Below are 17,365 nucleotides of genomic sequence, written 5' to 3' on the forward strand. Positions count from 1 at the left end.
TGGCAGAAAACTTATTCTACCCTCCACCATTTATGATGATGTGTTGTAATTATTTCATCAATACATCCATCAGACAGAAAAATAACTACCTGATATACGAGTAATTCACCACTTCCATTAGACAGGACGACCCTAACTGATCTGGCCTCGTAACCGAAGGGCATTTCTGCGACGTCAAATGCCGCAGAAATGCAATATATCTATCGCTCTTGCGTACTGGTTCGACAGGGCCAGACTGCATTTCTGTGGCCTTTGGCGTTGCAGAAACGCCATTCGGCTACGGGGCCTGATATCACTATTAATATAATATTATTTTGATGTCAACGCACATTAGTGACATGGGGAATACTATGCCCAGCTTACACTTTGAGCACCACCGACCCACTTGCAAGTGTGCAATGCACATGCACCCGTTGCACACAGCCGCACTATCACGGTCCGCTACCCCCGTATATAAGCCACTCGCAAACTAGCCTTGAACTTCATTTGCACCACGTTCCTTGCCCTCAGTACTCGTGAAGTGCGGAACATGTGATTGACTGTTTGGGAGATAGTGTTGTTTATATGTGAAGATGAAGGCCGTACTGCAAACGGTGAGGATGACTTTTTTACACGCACGCATAATACTGCAATCTGTAGTGTGCACGTAGATTGAAATACTGCAATCGGAATATTTAGAATTTAAATTTTTGATTTGGTGATGAAAAACTGATTTTCATGGTATACAAGTAGGAAGGTTTCAAATAAATTTTATTCATTCAGGTGTTTTTTTTTTACGATAAAGGCATTAAGGCACTTTTATGTTAGTGACAGGAAAAGTTTTTTCATGCACTAGCTAAACATACACTTTGCTGAAAAAAAAACGGCCAAAAAATATTTTAATACGAGTATGTACCTTAACTATATTATCTTCATCTGTAAGCCAAATGCACAGGTTACTTTAAAATCACCGAAATGACAACATAACCTGTGGGTGCTGGTTTCCGTACCTTTAAAATTTTTCAAAGATATACTAGGGCATTTTCAGAATTTGGGACCCCCCAATTAGCGTAAGTCGTTAACAAAAATTAACTCACTGTCAGTTTTGTGACGATAGTTAAGCATGAAATTTAAATAAAAATATTATTTTTGTGTTAATTACATAAACTTTAAGCGATAATTTACATTCAGAATGTGAAAAAAGTAAATTTTTAGACAGATTTTATGCTTAATTGTCGTCACAAAACTGACAGCGAATTAATTTCTTTTAACAACTTACGCTAATTGAGGGGACCCAAATTCTGAACATGACCACTCAATCAAATCAGCTCCCTAAATAAGCCCTACCAATACTCTTTAACCAAACCAATCAAAAAACGTTACAGCATTTTTATTTGTCCAACATTAAAAATCAAGCAGTCTATGAAATAGGAGAAAACAAATAAAAAAGTATTAGTATTAAAAACCATGAATAGGTACACGAACACTGCATTACATACGAGCATTGCATGCTTTTCTGCTTCTGTTGTGAAAACAGAGCGGTTCTGAAGAATTCTCGTGGCCTCTTCTCGTTAAATTTAATAGTACACCTACTTTGATATTTTAAACCTTGGCTAAAAAAATTAGAATTGAAATTTACGTTTAAGACGATACGGTAGGGATCAATTCTCCATACAAACGCTCTCGACTATTTCCTCCCTGGTTTTTGAAGACAGGGCAATGATTTCTTCAACACAGATTGTTATTATTTTTATCTGTGTCGGACCGTTTTGGTTTTTTTGATATTCTGCTTTTTAAAGACTCTAGAGCCAATCAAAAAATTCCAATAACTTCCTTTTTCATTGTGGCGCAAAAAAAGGTGTGATACTCAAGATTGGTAACAATTAACCAAAAAAGCTAAACGGTCCGACATAGATTATTTTACTGTTATTCAGATTCTCAAATTTCGTTCCGATTGATTAAGTTTTGAAGGAGGAAAGAGTCGAGAGCGGAACCTCGATTTTAAAGATTTTTTTTAAATATCTTTTGACTGAGTTGTTTTTAATGGAAAATTTTTTTTCGATAAATCTAGTTAATAACACTTGTATATTTAACTAAAATTCCCAAGTTTAAAGGGGGGCTCCTTTCCATTTTAGCATTTTCGCTACCGTATCCTCTTAAGTTGGGATCATTCATCAATTGAGGCTGAGCTGAATGATGCGAATGACAGTCAGAAAAAAGTCGTTTTGTCCTAATAACATATTTTAGAAAACTGTTGACATAACTCATGCATAACTATTACATAATATACCTAATAATATAAATGCATAGTAACAAAGAAAATAACGAAAAATTTTCACGAATACGCTATAGTTTAAAAACATGCAAGACATTATAGTCATAAGTGTTTATGACAATAAAACTATTTTTTTTTTAACTTTCATGGGTTGGCATGGCATGTCGGCGGTAATTACTTACCATCTGCTCGTTTGCCTCCTAATGTATCATAAAAAATCATTTCAGTACAGATGGTGTTTTTTTTACGCACTAGTGCGAGAAGTGGTTCATTATATAACAGGCCGAAACTTCGGAGCTCATCTGTACTGAAAAACGTCGTACGATACACGTGCGAAAAGGAAATTCGTAACTCGTGTCGATTTAAAATACTCCCTTCGGTCGTGTTTTAATTTATCGCCACTCGTTTCGAACTTCCTTTTTTACGCACTTGTATCGTAATGTACTATTTCAGTAGATATGTTGTTTTTTTTACGCACTAGTGCGAGAAGTGGTTAATTTCTTGTCAGGTCAAAATTTCAGAGGTCATCTGTACTAAAAAACGTCGTACGATACACGTGCTAAAAGGAAATTCGTAACTCGTGACGTGTGTCGTGTGTCTTGATTTATCGCCACTCGTTTCGAACTTCCTTTTTTACGCACTTGTTTTGTAATGTACTATAGCGATGGCTTTTTGGTACTATGCCTAAAATAATTGTTTACTTAGCATTGTGTTGTTTAACTACATAATCTGTTTAGTGTTTTGTTGATCTGTAGATTAGCGCCACAAAAAATAATAACACACTTCCTAGGATTGTATATTGTTTCCTTTAAAACACGACAACGACAATATGGTAGGAAGTTAGACAAATATCTGTTACATGATGTATGTAATAACATACGGAACTCGGACAGCTGAATAATAAAAAAAACGACAATACGAGTAATAAACAGACTAACAATATGTTATGTTATCATAAAACGTATTAAGTTAAATAGATGTCTTACACTAAATAAAAAGCGACCGTGTCCACCGTTGGCCGAGAAAAGAATCGAACTCGGATTTTCATCTTCAGCGGATAAAACTAGATACAACTTCATGAAATATATCATCAGAGATACTGTAAAATTTTACAACCCGAGCCAATTACGTTTATAGCAATCATTTAAACCTTTCAAAAGAGAAAATGACAGTCCAAGCTTCCTACACTCTCAATAGCAGCGTAATGCTCAGCAATACTAAATAACCACTCTAGACTGTCAGGCCGTCATTAAAGTCATTAGCTTCAGAGCAATGACCCGACGTATGAATTACTGTCTGCAGACATTGAATTAAACTCATCGATTAGCAATACACTTGTCAACCATCTATCAAGTGTCATTACTGAACCTTATAAACGATTGATTATAAAACGACTTATCTCATTTTAAGTCGGAGACACATATGTTTTTATGAGTTTAAAGATTCAATTGCAGTGGCATACGTACTCTGAGTTCCAATGTATAATTTAATACAGTGAATTATAACGTGATAAGTAGATTATGTGTATGATTGGTTATAATTTTATTCTTCGTTTTCGCACGTAATTAAGGCATTAACAGCTTTTACTGATGATATCTGCTCATGCTACATTTGTAGACGTTTCAAATACAATAGACTTGAAATTACATATTTTCTTTTCTGTAATCACACTCTAGATATTTACTGTAATAGTGGGTTGAAAAAAGGCTTTAAAATATCTACATATGGTGCTATTTTACCGCCCTAGCACGTAAAGTAGTTCTTAACTTAATTATCGAAACTTTGAACGGAATCCAGTTAGCTGACAACCTCACTCGTTTAACGAATTTTTGCTTATTAAAAATATTTTAATGATGAACTTTCATTAGTAAACTGATACTTAATATCACCGGATTAAAAATTCATACGCGCTTTAGGCGCCGGCCGCCATCTGCCAATATACATATCTGTAACAACCGATACCTGTGTAAATGAGATATAAGTATTTACATTTTAATAACGTAAACTTTTAACGACCTATCACAACTACGACCAACAAGTTTTCCGATTACTTAACACTAATTTAAATAATCAGGTACAAATGCGAAGTAACCATTTGAGTACAGGATGCTCTCAGTTCCTATCTGTTAATTGCACTTGTTTTCTTCCTCTTTCCCCTTCGTGGATTATAAACATTACTCACAACAGTACAGGCCTGGTACATAAACATGAATATTAACACTGAGTCAATACTCGGCGTTCACATCAGTAATGTGACAGTGATTGGTACTGCCAGCCTAGCCGTAGTAACTATAACTATCGTTGCCGTTGATGCTATTTGGTGATTGAAACGTAGTCTGGCACTGTTGCGCCAATTCAGATGAACGATAGGGAGAGCTGGCTACAATAGGCACTAGTCCCACCGCGAGCTAGTAAACTATGAGCTATCGGCTATAAAAACGGCCAAAAGATAATCACTCCCGTGTAAATAAAAGAGACACGGCGCTGTTTATAGTTACTCGCCAGCGGTGAGCTATCAATATCGCCGTGTCTCTTTTTTTGCATGGTAGCACTTATCTTTTGTTCGTTTTATAGCCGATAGCTTCGCTTATATGAGACAAATTTAAATACTAGCGTTTCGCTCCGTTTTGGTGGACGGACAAACAAATAAGACACACACATACGCTTACGATTCGTAAGCGATTGTCACATTGGATAGGTACTCAGTCGTGTGACAGTTATTGGTTCTGTTTTTTGCTTTAGAATAACCATTGTCACGTTTTTGTTTATAAGTCAATCAATAACGCTTTCGTAATTTACTCGCGTTAGTAAATTTATAACTCTTGTTAGAGATTTGTTATTGCTTAACTGGAAATGCAATAGTTATTTGTTATACAAGGGGCAAAGTTGTTATACAAGGGGCAAATTTTAACGTCGAGTGTGGAATTGAAAAACGAGCAAGTGAAAGGATTCTATAGTTGAACCACGAGCGAAGCGAGTGGTTCGAAATAGAATCCTGAACTTGCGAGTTTTTCAATACACGAGAAGTAAAATACATTTGCACCCGAGTGTAACACAAAACTTTCCCCTCACTATAGCGAGGAAACTACAACGCAAAAAATGCGTTTATCACTGCTTCAGTAGTTCCACAGGTGGTAAATCATCTTTATTACTAGATTCACCTACTTTTATCAATTTTAAAGCAGTTAATTTGACTTTATTCAAGGTCAAATTACTTTACCCACTAGTGGATAAAATGCGTTTTTACCCGCTGGTATTAAAGGACAAAACACGTGTTTCCGAGCTAGTGAGGGGAAAAGTAATTTATGTAACGCCAAATCTTGGGATTAGTTGTCAAAGCGGACTCCAGGCTCCCATGAGCCGTGGCAAATGCCGGGATAGGATGATGTAACAAGTAATGACACCTTCAAAGATAGTTTGACACTCTTAACTAAGAAGTCGACATGCAGTCGCTTTGCTTAATTAGAGTATCAGATATTATAGTGCGGAAAAAAGTTCGAAACGAGGGGCGATAAATTAAAACCCGACCAAAGGGAGTGTTTTAAATTGACACGAGTTATGAATTTCCTTTTTGCACGTGGTGACGTGTATCGTAAGTAATTTATTTATTGTATTAGCTGTGTACATAAAGGTGTTCAATATTTAAAAAAATATCAACAGTTGCTCGTTACGAGCGTAAAATATAGAATTTTAAAAAATAAATAACAACTATATATATTGTAACGTTTAACCCCCTTATTCATAAACGTACTCTAAAGTTATCAAGCCGATAAAGTTCGTTTGTCCCTTTCCGATGTATTTGTGTGATTGATAACTTTAACGAATTTAGAACCCTAATACGACGACGTACGACGTTTACCAGTACAGATGACCCTCTGAAGTTTCGACCCAACATTGACATGAAGAATGAACCACTTTGCGCACTAGTGAGGGCAAAAAGCACCATCGGTACTGAAATATTAGTACATTACGATACAAGTGCGTAAAAAAGGAAGTGTTTTAAATCGACAAGAGTTACGAATTTCCTTTTCGCACGTGTATCGTACGACGTTTTTCAGTACAGATGAGCCTCCAAAGTTTCGACATATTTTTCAGTACAGATGGTGTTTTTTTTACGCACTAGTGCGAGAAGTGATTCATTATATGCCAGGTCGAAACTTCGGAGGATCATCTGTACTGAAAAACGTCGTACGGTACAGTGCGAAAAGGAAATTCGTAACTCGTGTCGATTTAAAACACTCCCTTCGGTCGTGTTTTAATTTATCGCCACTCGTTTCGAACTTCCTTTTTTACGCACTTGTATCTTAATGTACTATTTCGTGTTCATGTTTTAATTTATCGCCACTCGTTTCGAACTTCCTTTTTTACGTACTTGTATCGTAATGTACCATTTCAAAGCGAACTTCGATCTTCGCGGTAGGCCCTCTCTTACCGCATATCGCACAACCTTACAATTGACCCGAGCACTATGCGTAACGCGCGTCGTCGGTTACCGCATGAGTCATAACATAACATTGACTGTAGTCTCTGTGCCTCGGCGTAATACAATACCGTTGTGTTACGTCAATTGCGTCTGTAGGCTGCGAGGTCGGTGACATTTCTGTCTGTCTGTCTAGTTTCTGAGGTTTTACCATGACTTTTGACGGTTCACATCTGACTGTATATCTCACCGCAAAATATATCAATTATATTTTTTTTTTTTTTCAAATTTTATCAATGACGTAAGAATGGGTATCGGGACTATCACGTATCTCGCGCCAATCATACGCTAACCCTGCTTATACAAACGTCACGAAAATACCGTTCATTGTCTTCTTCTTGTTGTGCCATGTCTTCAGCGGACGTCGGCGACCATATCTCGGACCTCATTCCTTGCTCAGAATGGCAGCGTTCTTATACTGGTCCAGCTATTAATATTATTCATCCAAGCTAGCCTCCTTCCTCCCCTACTTCTCTTGCCCTCTATTATTTTCCTTAGAAATTGATATTCATTGCTCCTGTATGTCCAAAATATGAAAATATTCTTTTCTTTACTTTTGCTAAGTTCTAATTTTTTCTTCATTCTTTGTAAAACTTCTACATTGGTTATTCGATCTCTCCACGATATTTTCAGCATTCATTGTATGGAGAAATTAAACAGCATCCCTGAACGGATACTTTAGAATCGTAAATTACAAATGATGTTAAGTAAAATAACTAAAGTATTTTGAAATGTCAAAACCCATAGGAGAGGCTCTGAAAGCTATTTGGTCGGTGACATTTATAGGCCCGATTTCTGAACTCTATTAACTAACGTATAGTGAATTTAGTAAGAGATAGATAAAGAAAACAATGGGCCCTGATAATTTAATTGTGTAAATAGTGTAGATAAATTAAAGTAAGTAGAGCCTATTAAATATTTTGATTAATGATAAATATTCAAATTGCACTTAAGGATTAAATTATTTATCGTATGATGTATGAGTTAAATTAATTTTATCGTGCATGATATCAGTGAATTTCCATATCTACTTAAATATAGATCTATCCTAACAAACAAGTCTGATGCTGATGGCATAGATTAGAAAATTTCTATTAGTTACGTAAAAAACCATTTCCTACACAGGTTTTATGTAGGACATATAGGTAGACACCAAACTTACAATTTCGTCACTAAATATATAGCTAATGACACATCAGTTAAGCTTCTTATTTACTATGACATTATTGCTTAATTTAATGTAAGTAATAAAATGAAATAAATGTAATTTAAAGCAGAAAATACGAAGCAGTAAAGGATTCGAACCAGCATCATCTATCGCGGCTAATTTATTTATAAATTGCAAAAATCGCAACATCCGCGCAAACGTTAGTAATACCGGAAACGCAAATGCCAGGTTATTACGTAAAACAAAGCTCAAACCCATAGGTTTCCCTTTCGTCTTCCCACGTTCCATCAAAGTCAAAGACCTAGGAAGGTAGCAAGCTCGGAAGCCACTTTCCCTGCGCGCATCGGGTGAAACGTGACCAGTAAAAGGGCAGAGAAACATCCCGCATGCGCCTGAGTCCCTGTCGCGTGACCTCTGACTTCAGAATAATAGTTACGGCTTTCATGAGTTAGCTAACCTGTTCGTAATCGGTACCTTTAGGGAAGATGTGAAGATAGCTTTGTTATTCTATCTAATTTATAAACTGGCGGCGAAAGTTGACGGTATTTATTAAACAATTTGCAATTTAGCATCACATTACTAGAAATGGTTAAATCATGCGAAACTCGAATCCGTGCTGTTTATATATTTTCTGCTGTCATATGATATAAAACATCGTGAGGAAACCGGACTAATTCAAATAAGGCTTAGTTACCCTTTGGGTTGGAAGGTCAGATCGCTTTCGTAAAACTAGTGCCTACGCCAAATCTTGGAATTAGTTGTCACAGCGGACCCCAGGCTCCCATGAGCCGTGGCAAATGCCGGGATAATGATATGGTATAATCAGCTTACTTTGCAACGTATTTAAATCGGTAGGTACGACTTTGTTTTATATTAATAACATTTTTTCAGTGGCACTGAAGCTTTAGTAGTTTCATGTGCTCTGCCTACCCCTTTATGGGATACAGGCGTGATTGTATGTATGTATGTATGTATAAATAAATACTTATAAAAAAGATTATCTCCTCTCATGATTCAAAGCACTAAGTACTTACCTATACTAAGTTTAGGAAAACATATTTTGAAAACAAAACTGAATTCGATCCTCTTCACACCTACTTACGAAGTAGCACACGCCTGTTTTGGTACATCGGAACTGATTTACATTATTTAAGCATAAGTCATAAATTAATAGAAACACTGTTACGTCCAATCCGGTCGCTCTAGGCCAGATGTCACAACGAAAACGAGTTGATTTCGTATTTCGTAGGCCTTTCTTCCTTTTGGGTGTTTATTAATGCAAATAACTTGACTTACTTAATCGTTCGCGTGTCACATTGCATATTTGTTGAATCAAAAAAATCTAAACAATGTTACCCAACTGGCACGTGTATCTATAGGTATCTTATAAAAAAAACTTATTTAGGTATCAATGATACACATTTATCTTCAGCTAGGACCGAGGTTGTAGTTAGATAATAATATATGTATCTTACTAAGGTTAGGTGGAAGATATCCCTTAAGGCCCACTTGCACAAACCATTTAATTCAGGGTTAGTGGGCTGACAGCTGTCAAATTCCATATAAAATGTTCGTTGGTGCAAGTGGTGGTTAATAGCCTATGATTATTTTTTATCTGAGGTATTAAAAGTTTCCAATGAGTAATACAGGCTGGGTACCTACTTGTAGTTCGTATTTAACTACCCATAGATATAGTCGCTTCTCACAAATACAAAATATATGCTAATGGCGATACGCAATATAAAGGTATCATCTTATGCTAAGCCGTTGGATCATTTCAGATTATGCAGAGCTATCAAAGGCCATTGAAATTTGCATGCACATTAAACCTCATCAAATTGGAAATTGATTAGTATGCACGTAGGAACTTAGTGTCGCCGATGAATACACTAGACCTCAGGGTTAAAGGTTAATGTAGTGTTCATTTTATTCATAATGCTGAGCTTTATTTTAATATGTATATATAAAACTTTAAATCACTTGGATCTCATATGCAAAAACATATAAAATTAACAAATAAGTTGTTAGACTAGTCCACCTGTTGTATCAAAGATGATCTAGATTTTAATGCATTTTAAGTGTATCGATTTGTTAGCTTTAAGATAATTTTAGTAAGCTTCCACATGCGATTAAGAAATACTGCTAATCGATTTTATAAATAGATTTGAATTGAAATGTACATTAAACGACTATTAATAAGAATGAAAGAAATATGCGCAATGTGGTAACTTTTTAGTTTAGCAGTTTTTAAGTGCTATGAGAGAGATATGTTTTGTTATTTATTTTTTCTACTCCCGAACTGTTATTCGTCATTTACAGGGTCGTGCATAGATCTTTAAAACCCTACATAAAGGTCTATTCCCCAAAGCCAGCGACCGCCGGCTTTCCGCGCATGCGCGCAGTATCGAAAAAACTGAAAACGCATTGTTTGGCTCTGTAACCATGGCAACGCCTTATAACGACACTGCGGGCGTGAGCGGAAAGGCTTTGCGCAGCCGAGCTGACAGTACAAACCTTTGAGTCAAAATACAGGAAACAGTGTGAATTTCACGAAATTTATTCAAGAAAACTATTAAAAACGAAGTGCATGGTCGTAGAAAAAGTATTGTATGCAACGGTGTTTAACTGAGTCAAAAAATACTCGTAGCGTCTCAATAACAATTTTCGGCTTCGCCTCAAATTGTTACTCACGCCACTCGTCTTTTTTGACCTCCTTTAAACGCCTGTTGCATAAAATACTATTAAATATGGTTTTGAAACTAATTAACAACATGTGATATTATAAACTGTATTGGAAAATGTGTATCAAAGTGACATGTGACTAAAGTTACGACCTACTTCTAACAGTTATCGTAGGTACATTAGCGATTTTTGGCGTCACATTTTTCCGTTGATTTTTCGTAAATCTCTTTTGATAAGTGTAACCATCATAAATAGAACATACTATCCATACTAATATTATAAAAGGGAAAGTGTGTGTGTCTGTTTGTTTGTCCGTTTTTCATGGCAAAACAGAGAGACGAATTGACGTGTTTTTTTAAGTGGAGACAGTTGAAGAGATGGAGAGTAACATAGGCTACTTTTTGTCTCTTTTAAACCCCCCGGAAGTTTGTGTGGAGCACTCTGAGATTTTCGAATATAACGCTAGCGAAGCTGCGGATAAAAGCTAGTTTACTATACAATAATAAGATTAAGAAGTCTCAGAATGAACGCATAGTTCACAATTAAAACTCATCCACTTACCCCTGACTTTCAGTTCAGGTTTATTCGAGTGACGAACATTGTTGTACCATTGCATAACCTTATTCCCTAGCAATCACTACGATGAATCACAACAAGCCAGTACAACCTCTCAGGCGCTCACTTGCCCTTTCATTTTCAGGTTTACATAGAGAAAATCATTGAATAATTACATAACCTACGCCGCAACTCGCCATAATGAGTCACGGCATAATCGCGTAGGTGACAACTTGGCAATGTTGCCCTTTCACCTCGGACCCGCACGATAGATTTACCCTGCACATTCGATCCAACTTTCTACCCATTATGCGAATCGTTCACGATTCATCGCTACAATTCTATTACACATTTCTTGGAGCATCAGTTTATGCCTGTGCGGTCTGATCCTTGTTAAATTTAATGATTTGAAATTGATTGAAATTGAATAGGTTGGTACCTATCTAATAAGTAATAATTTTCGGATAATAAACCGTATAACGCTCATGTATCATAAAAGTTTATCATGAATGTGAAATGAAAATAATGTTGATGTACACTGATTAGCGAAATAACAGTTGAATGTTGTCATAAATCACGGTGCAAAGAGAACAGGGTGGCTAGCCGAATGGCACAATCGCTCACGAAACGCTCACGAAATGAAGCGCTAGTAGATATCTATCTCTATCGCGCTTGCGTATTGGCGCGACAGAGCCAGCGGCGTATCGCTTTCGTTTGGCGTCGGAGAAATGCCATTCGGCTACGGGGCCAGTAAAGTTACGGCTGAGGGGCCACGCGCTTGTCACTAAACGCCAATCCCACATACCAGAGCGTCGCTAACCGTACGCACTTTTACATTTTTCCTCCTTTTATATCCTGTCTAACACCTATCTGAGCTTTGTTATTTATTTAGGTAAAATTATCATAATTATTTTTTGAAAATAAAAATTTATTGTCAGCGTTAATATTTAGTTTATGGAAATGGGTGCACTGAAGATTAATTTTAATTTATTCATGGCGCTAGCGCTACTTTTGTTGTAAATTTGACTGTAAAACGTATTGTAGACATAATACACGTGCAAGGAGATGTGTCGCAAGTCGTCTCGATGTAAAACACTTCCTTTGGACGTACCTATTTAATATTATATCACTTCTTGTTTCGGATCTCCTTTTTTCCGCACTTGTGCCGTAATTTAGTAATATAGGAAACGCGACAGGTAGAAAAACCCTAGATGGATAGAGAAGAAGTATGTATACCATCATATGAATATGTGGTATGTTTACCATCATATGGTATGTTTTACGATATAACATGTTTTGAGAAGGCATTTACGTTTCATTTTACGACACATTAATACCAATGCAAAAAATTAACATTTTTAATAAAATTTAAATTCATTATTACCTACCTCAATAATGCCATTTTGCCTATAAATTATGCCTACCAAGTAGAAAATCTTACACTAAAACTATTTAGGAACCCGTCATTATGAACGTGTAAAATTCAAGGAGCGAAAGCGAATAACTAGTTCCTAATTGCTATCTTGCGATGCGTAAGACCCTAGCGTAACCTCAACACCCGACATGGCAAAACCTGTAAGAGAAACTTGGTAGCCCAACCTTGTGAACTATCTCAAAACTACCAACATGTAACTAATTACCCATGGACCGCTATGAACCACTTGTGTAACTTGATAGCTAACTTTCCTGGAATTATATTTTATTCATAGGTGTCAGGTGACTCAGTGATTTAAATTGTCTTTTTTGTGTGATCTAGGTGCACTTAGAATACTGGTTAGTCAGGATTCTGCTTAGTTCACACCGTGGGTTTTATGATCATTACTGTATTTTACTTTGCTGTCGCAAAGGTACTTTCTGGCATCGTTAAATTGGTTGTTTAAGCTTTAGGTCAGTCAATAACTATAGGTAGTCTCATAGATGTCATATATACCATAGATCAAGCAAATGTATCTACTTAGCGTGTCAAATGAACTCAGTGAAATCCACTGAGTTGTCCGTCTTTGATCGCAGCTTGCAGCTTTCGGGCGTAAATTTTTGTAAGTTGAAGTCAATATAAACATTAAAAATGCCTCGTTACGTGATATTTAATTGATACAACACAAAAATTATGAACACTCAAGGGCCTGAGACATATTTAAAATCACAGGCAAGTAACAACTTCAGTACAAAATCTGACACGCTCGGCCGCCATACAAATAGATGAACTTGTTTCTTCTACGTAAATCTAATTCTGTGGGTAGTCTACTAGGTATCGAATATCGTTTTTAACAGTCTTTATCTTTTTTTTCAGATACGGATACTAGTCATAACCAGTTTAATCATCGAAAACGTCCGCTGTCAGGATGGATTTAGCGATCAGGACCTACTTCGTCTTCAGCAACTCGCAACCAACGATGGTCAAATTGAGACGATCACAAGCTACAGTACCAACATCATCCAGAGAGACCCGAGCAGCCAGTCAGTGAGTTCCGTCAGTGTGCAGTATCACCTGACAGACGACGCACAGAAAAACGAAGAATTCAACAGAGCAGATCGCGGAAGATCTAGGAAAGTTTACCGCATCAAAAATCCTTTTCAACGTCAGTTGGAGCAGGATGACGGGCAAAAGACCGAGGTTCTACAGGACAGCGATTCTGGGGCTAGCAACCAGTATGCGGCAATGCAGTACTCTCTGCCCCCTGAGGAGTTCTTACAGCAAATGAGGGCAGAGAACCAATATTTACAACAACAACAACAACAACAACAACAGCAACAACAACAACAACAGCAGCAGCAGCAACAGCAACATCAGCAGCAATATGTATCTACTCCCGCACCCAATCTAAGTTACACTGTAACTCCGCAAACCCAATACCAATACTCGACAATCAAACCCTCTAATTATGAAAATAACCGTCCCAATCAAATACCACAGCTGGAACCAAAAATGTCACACTCGCAGTACCACTCCAACAATAATCCTTTCCAATTTAATGGTCACAATGCATATTCATATGATGGTGTACAAAGCACCCCCTCACCCCTTCCGTCGTATGTATCTACATCGTTACCTAATAATCAGTATGTTGGCACTCCAACAAACACTTATGTATCTAGCTCATCGCCAGTGTTTCTCTCCAGCCAGCCTAATTTACAATATGTATCATCCCCTGTAGCAATTCAATCCAGCTCACTTGATTACAATAATAATAGACCTACGTCTACATTAAGCAATCCATTTAATTATGAAAATAATGATTTAGGTAAAAAAATGCAAATAGATCATTATGACAACTCTGCTAATGGAATCAGATACCCAAACCAACAACAGTACCAGAACGAATATCAAACACCTACACCGTCGCCATCATCGTCTTCTTATCCGGATCCCGTACGTGAAAACTGGCAAAATGCTGTGAATGCTGGCGTTAATACATTAACTAAATCATTACAAGAAGTTTCTCTATCACAATATAATAATTCACCATACAATAACCATCAGGAAGGTTTATCCGATAATGTCGACAATACAAATAGTGACACCCACCGTATAGGCAATTTGGCATCAGCAAATAACGTATATATGAACTTCGTCCAACCCGATTACCAGGCATTAAGTAACATACGCAGTCGGACCAGAGATGTAGAACAAGAAACTACACAGCCGGGCTATTACTCTCATGGTGACTACGGGTGGAAAATGGGCGATAAGAGACAATCTGTCTCCCATGACAATTACCCATCAGGGAACTTCCCGAGGCAGCAAGTTATAGGGTTACAACCTGAACAGGCCGTTAGTCAAATGTCGTTTCATATGGATACTGGCAAACCATACAGTTATGATCAGATTTCTAAATCGGCTCCAGACAATTACGACACTCAAGAATTTGCAAAAGCCGCTGCCAAAGCTCATGAACAACTGAAACAACAACAAATGTATGATCTTTATCAATCGGCGTTTAATAACAATAACCAAGGAAACTCTTATTACAACACAAATGACAAAAAATCTTTGCAGCCGATCCCGTATGGAAGTAACCAACAGGATCTTATTACAGCGTCGCCATTTTACTACCAAAATGGAAGAGAAAATAACGGTGATTCTAAACCAAAACAACCCTTTGACCATGCTAAAGCATTAAAAAATATAGTGCCTATTGACGTCTCTAATGTAGTTCCAAATTCTGATAACGTAAAAACGCCCCATTTAGATGGCAATAGCAGATATACCCTACAAAATTACAACAAAGATATAAACGAACATAATTTGAAGCAATATTATAAACAAATAACTGACGCATATTACAAAGATAAGAATACTGGTTATGGCTACAACATAAAAAGCAGCAAATCAGAGGATGTCGCAGATGAACAAAACCCCTTTTACGGTAAACAACCGACGCAAATCCCACCGTACGGTCATGATAATAAGCGATACATAGAAGGACAAAGTGTAATAAATTACGCACCTCAGGCATCTAATAATTATCAAGACAATCTGCAGTCACCCGCAAACATCCCTAATGTTCAGCGTCCGCAAAGCCAAGTTCCCACAGATATAGCAAGCATTTTAAAATTAAATGACATTCCATATAAATTAACCCAAGGACTATCGACAGAAGCTTTACGTCTTCACAGTAATAATTACGATCAAACGAACATTCCAACACCTCTGCCAGGACGACTAAATCAAAATGTTGCTACTCACCAAATTGATGTTGGTAGTGAAATACTCAGTAAACTAATAGCCAAACAATCAGCTTATAATCAAAATAGACCTGATATTGATACTCAAAATGGTGGCTTACTATCAACCATAAATGGATTCAGAGTTGCGAATCCATTTAACGTTGATCTTAAATTAGTTGCAGAAATGCTGAAAGGTAAAACACCAGGCGACGACACACATTTATTGGGATTACGAGATCAGTTTACGAAACCAACGCCTATCAAACTTGACATGTCTCAACTGCAGCAACTTCTGCTTAAAAATGATAATTATGGTGGCCTATCAGCAGTAAGCGACAACCTAAACGCTTACAGTAACCCTTACTTTGATATTTATAACTCTGGCAGATATCCTTACCAGGGAGTAAAATACTCACGAAGTCAAGAAGAAGAAGAAAGTTTGCCCATAGCAGATGCTTCAAACAACTACCCAATTGGTGCGGTCATAGAAACGGATGATTCTTTAAACGCTCACGAGAGCATGTCTACTATCGATTTAACAGCACAGAGTGGCGATACACTAAATAGTTTTACAGAAGATAAACCAAAACGACCGCACTTAACGAGAGGAGACCGGCAGAGACATCCGAATGCACTTTTACCTGGTCATCATCCGCCAAGAAAATATCCTAAAGGTGTTGATGAACCTTACCCACTGTTAAAACCACCTCCTCCATCACATTCCAAAGGCAGAGGAAGCCATGGCAGGTACGGCCGCAGACGCCGCATTATCAAACCTAAAATTACGAGAATATTGAGAACAGAGCCATTGTTTGAAGCTGAAACCTCAAAGGAAGAGGTGGATACTGCAATGGCTTTACTGAGACCTCCAGCTCCCGTTATAGAAGCGAAATCTGATAATTTCAGTGAAGAAGAGGAAAGTACGTAGAATGTACCTACATTTTAATTCATCAATAAACTTTGGTGCTCTACTTAATTTCAGACATAACAGTTTCTCATAGTGAATAAGAATTTGGTTTATTATATGCGTAGTCATAATGTGTTGTTTTGTTTGTTGTGTTCAGATAATTAGTAATGTCAATAAGTAGATATATATATTTTTGATTGGCATTTATTTAATTTAGGGATTCGCTTAAAACAATTGCGTATGTTAAGACTGAAACGATTGTATTGTAAATATATTTCCTATTTGTTTTCCAAATCGACTGTTACATTATAAACAATTATTTACAAAATAATTAATAAGTTGTAAATATAATCTAATTCTAAAAGTTATACGAAAAATGTTTTGTGATAAGTCATCGTTATGAGTATTTTTATAATATAAGTGGTGTACCTTGTAGCATTAAGTTTTGTTAAATAAATCTGTTGTTAAAAATATTTGTGGTTTTTTACTCAGCAAAAAAAAAACAATTTAATGAGAAGAACTAAAGATATGCGAGAAAATAGAACAGCGCATCGAACATTGCGTGTGCGCACTAAAAACGCAGTTAATTAGATTCATAAGCTTAAATAGTGAAATGAGATGACATCATAACACGTTAAGATTCCACTAGGC

The 17,365-nt window shown here is 36.8% G+C and overlaps 1 protein-coding gene across 1 annotated transcript; it reads left to right on the forward strand.

The window, feature by feature from the left end:
* The first annotated feature begins 536 nt into the window (after nt 1-536).
* On the forward strand, nt 537-16,735 carry LOC125235607 (putative mediator of RNA polymerase II transcription subunit 26). The gene is made up of 3 exons (XM_048142205.1): nt 537-593; nt 13,430-15,506; nt 15,990-16,735. Exons 1-3 carry the CDS (start codon nt 573-575, stop codon nt 16,733-16,735), a joined length of 2,844 nt encoding a protein of 947 aa, XP_047998162.1. The 5' UTR covers nt 537-572.
* The last annotated feature ends 630 nt before the right edge of the window (nt 16,736-17,365 follow it).

The sequence above is a fragment of the Leguminivora glycinivorella genome, chromosome 17 (assembly GCF_023078275.1).
Source record: "Leguminivora glycinivorella isolate SPB_JAAS2020 chromosome 17, LegGlyc_1.1, whole genome shotgun sequence".
NCBI classification, from domain to species: domain Eukaryota; kingdom Metazoa; phylum Arthropoda; class Insecta; order Lepidoptera; family Tortricidae; genus Leguminivora; species Leguminivora glycinivorella.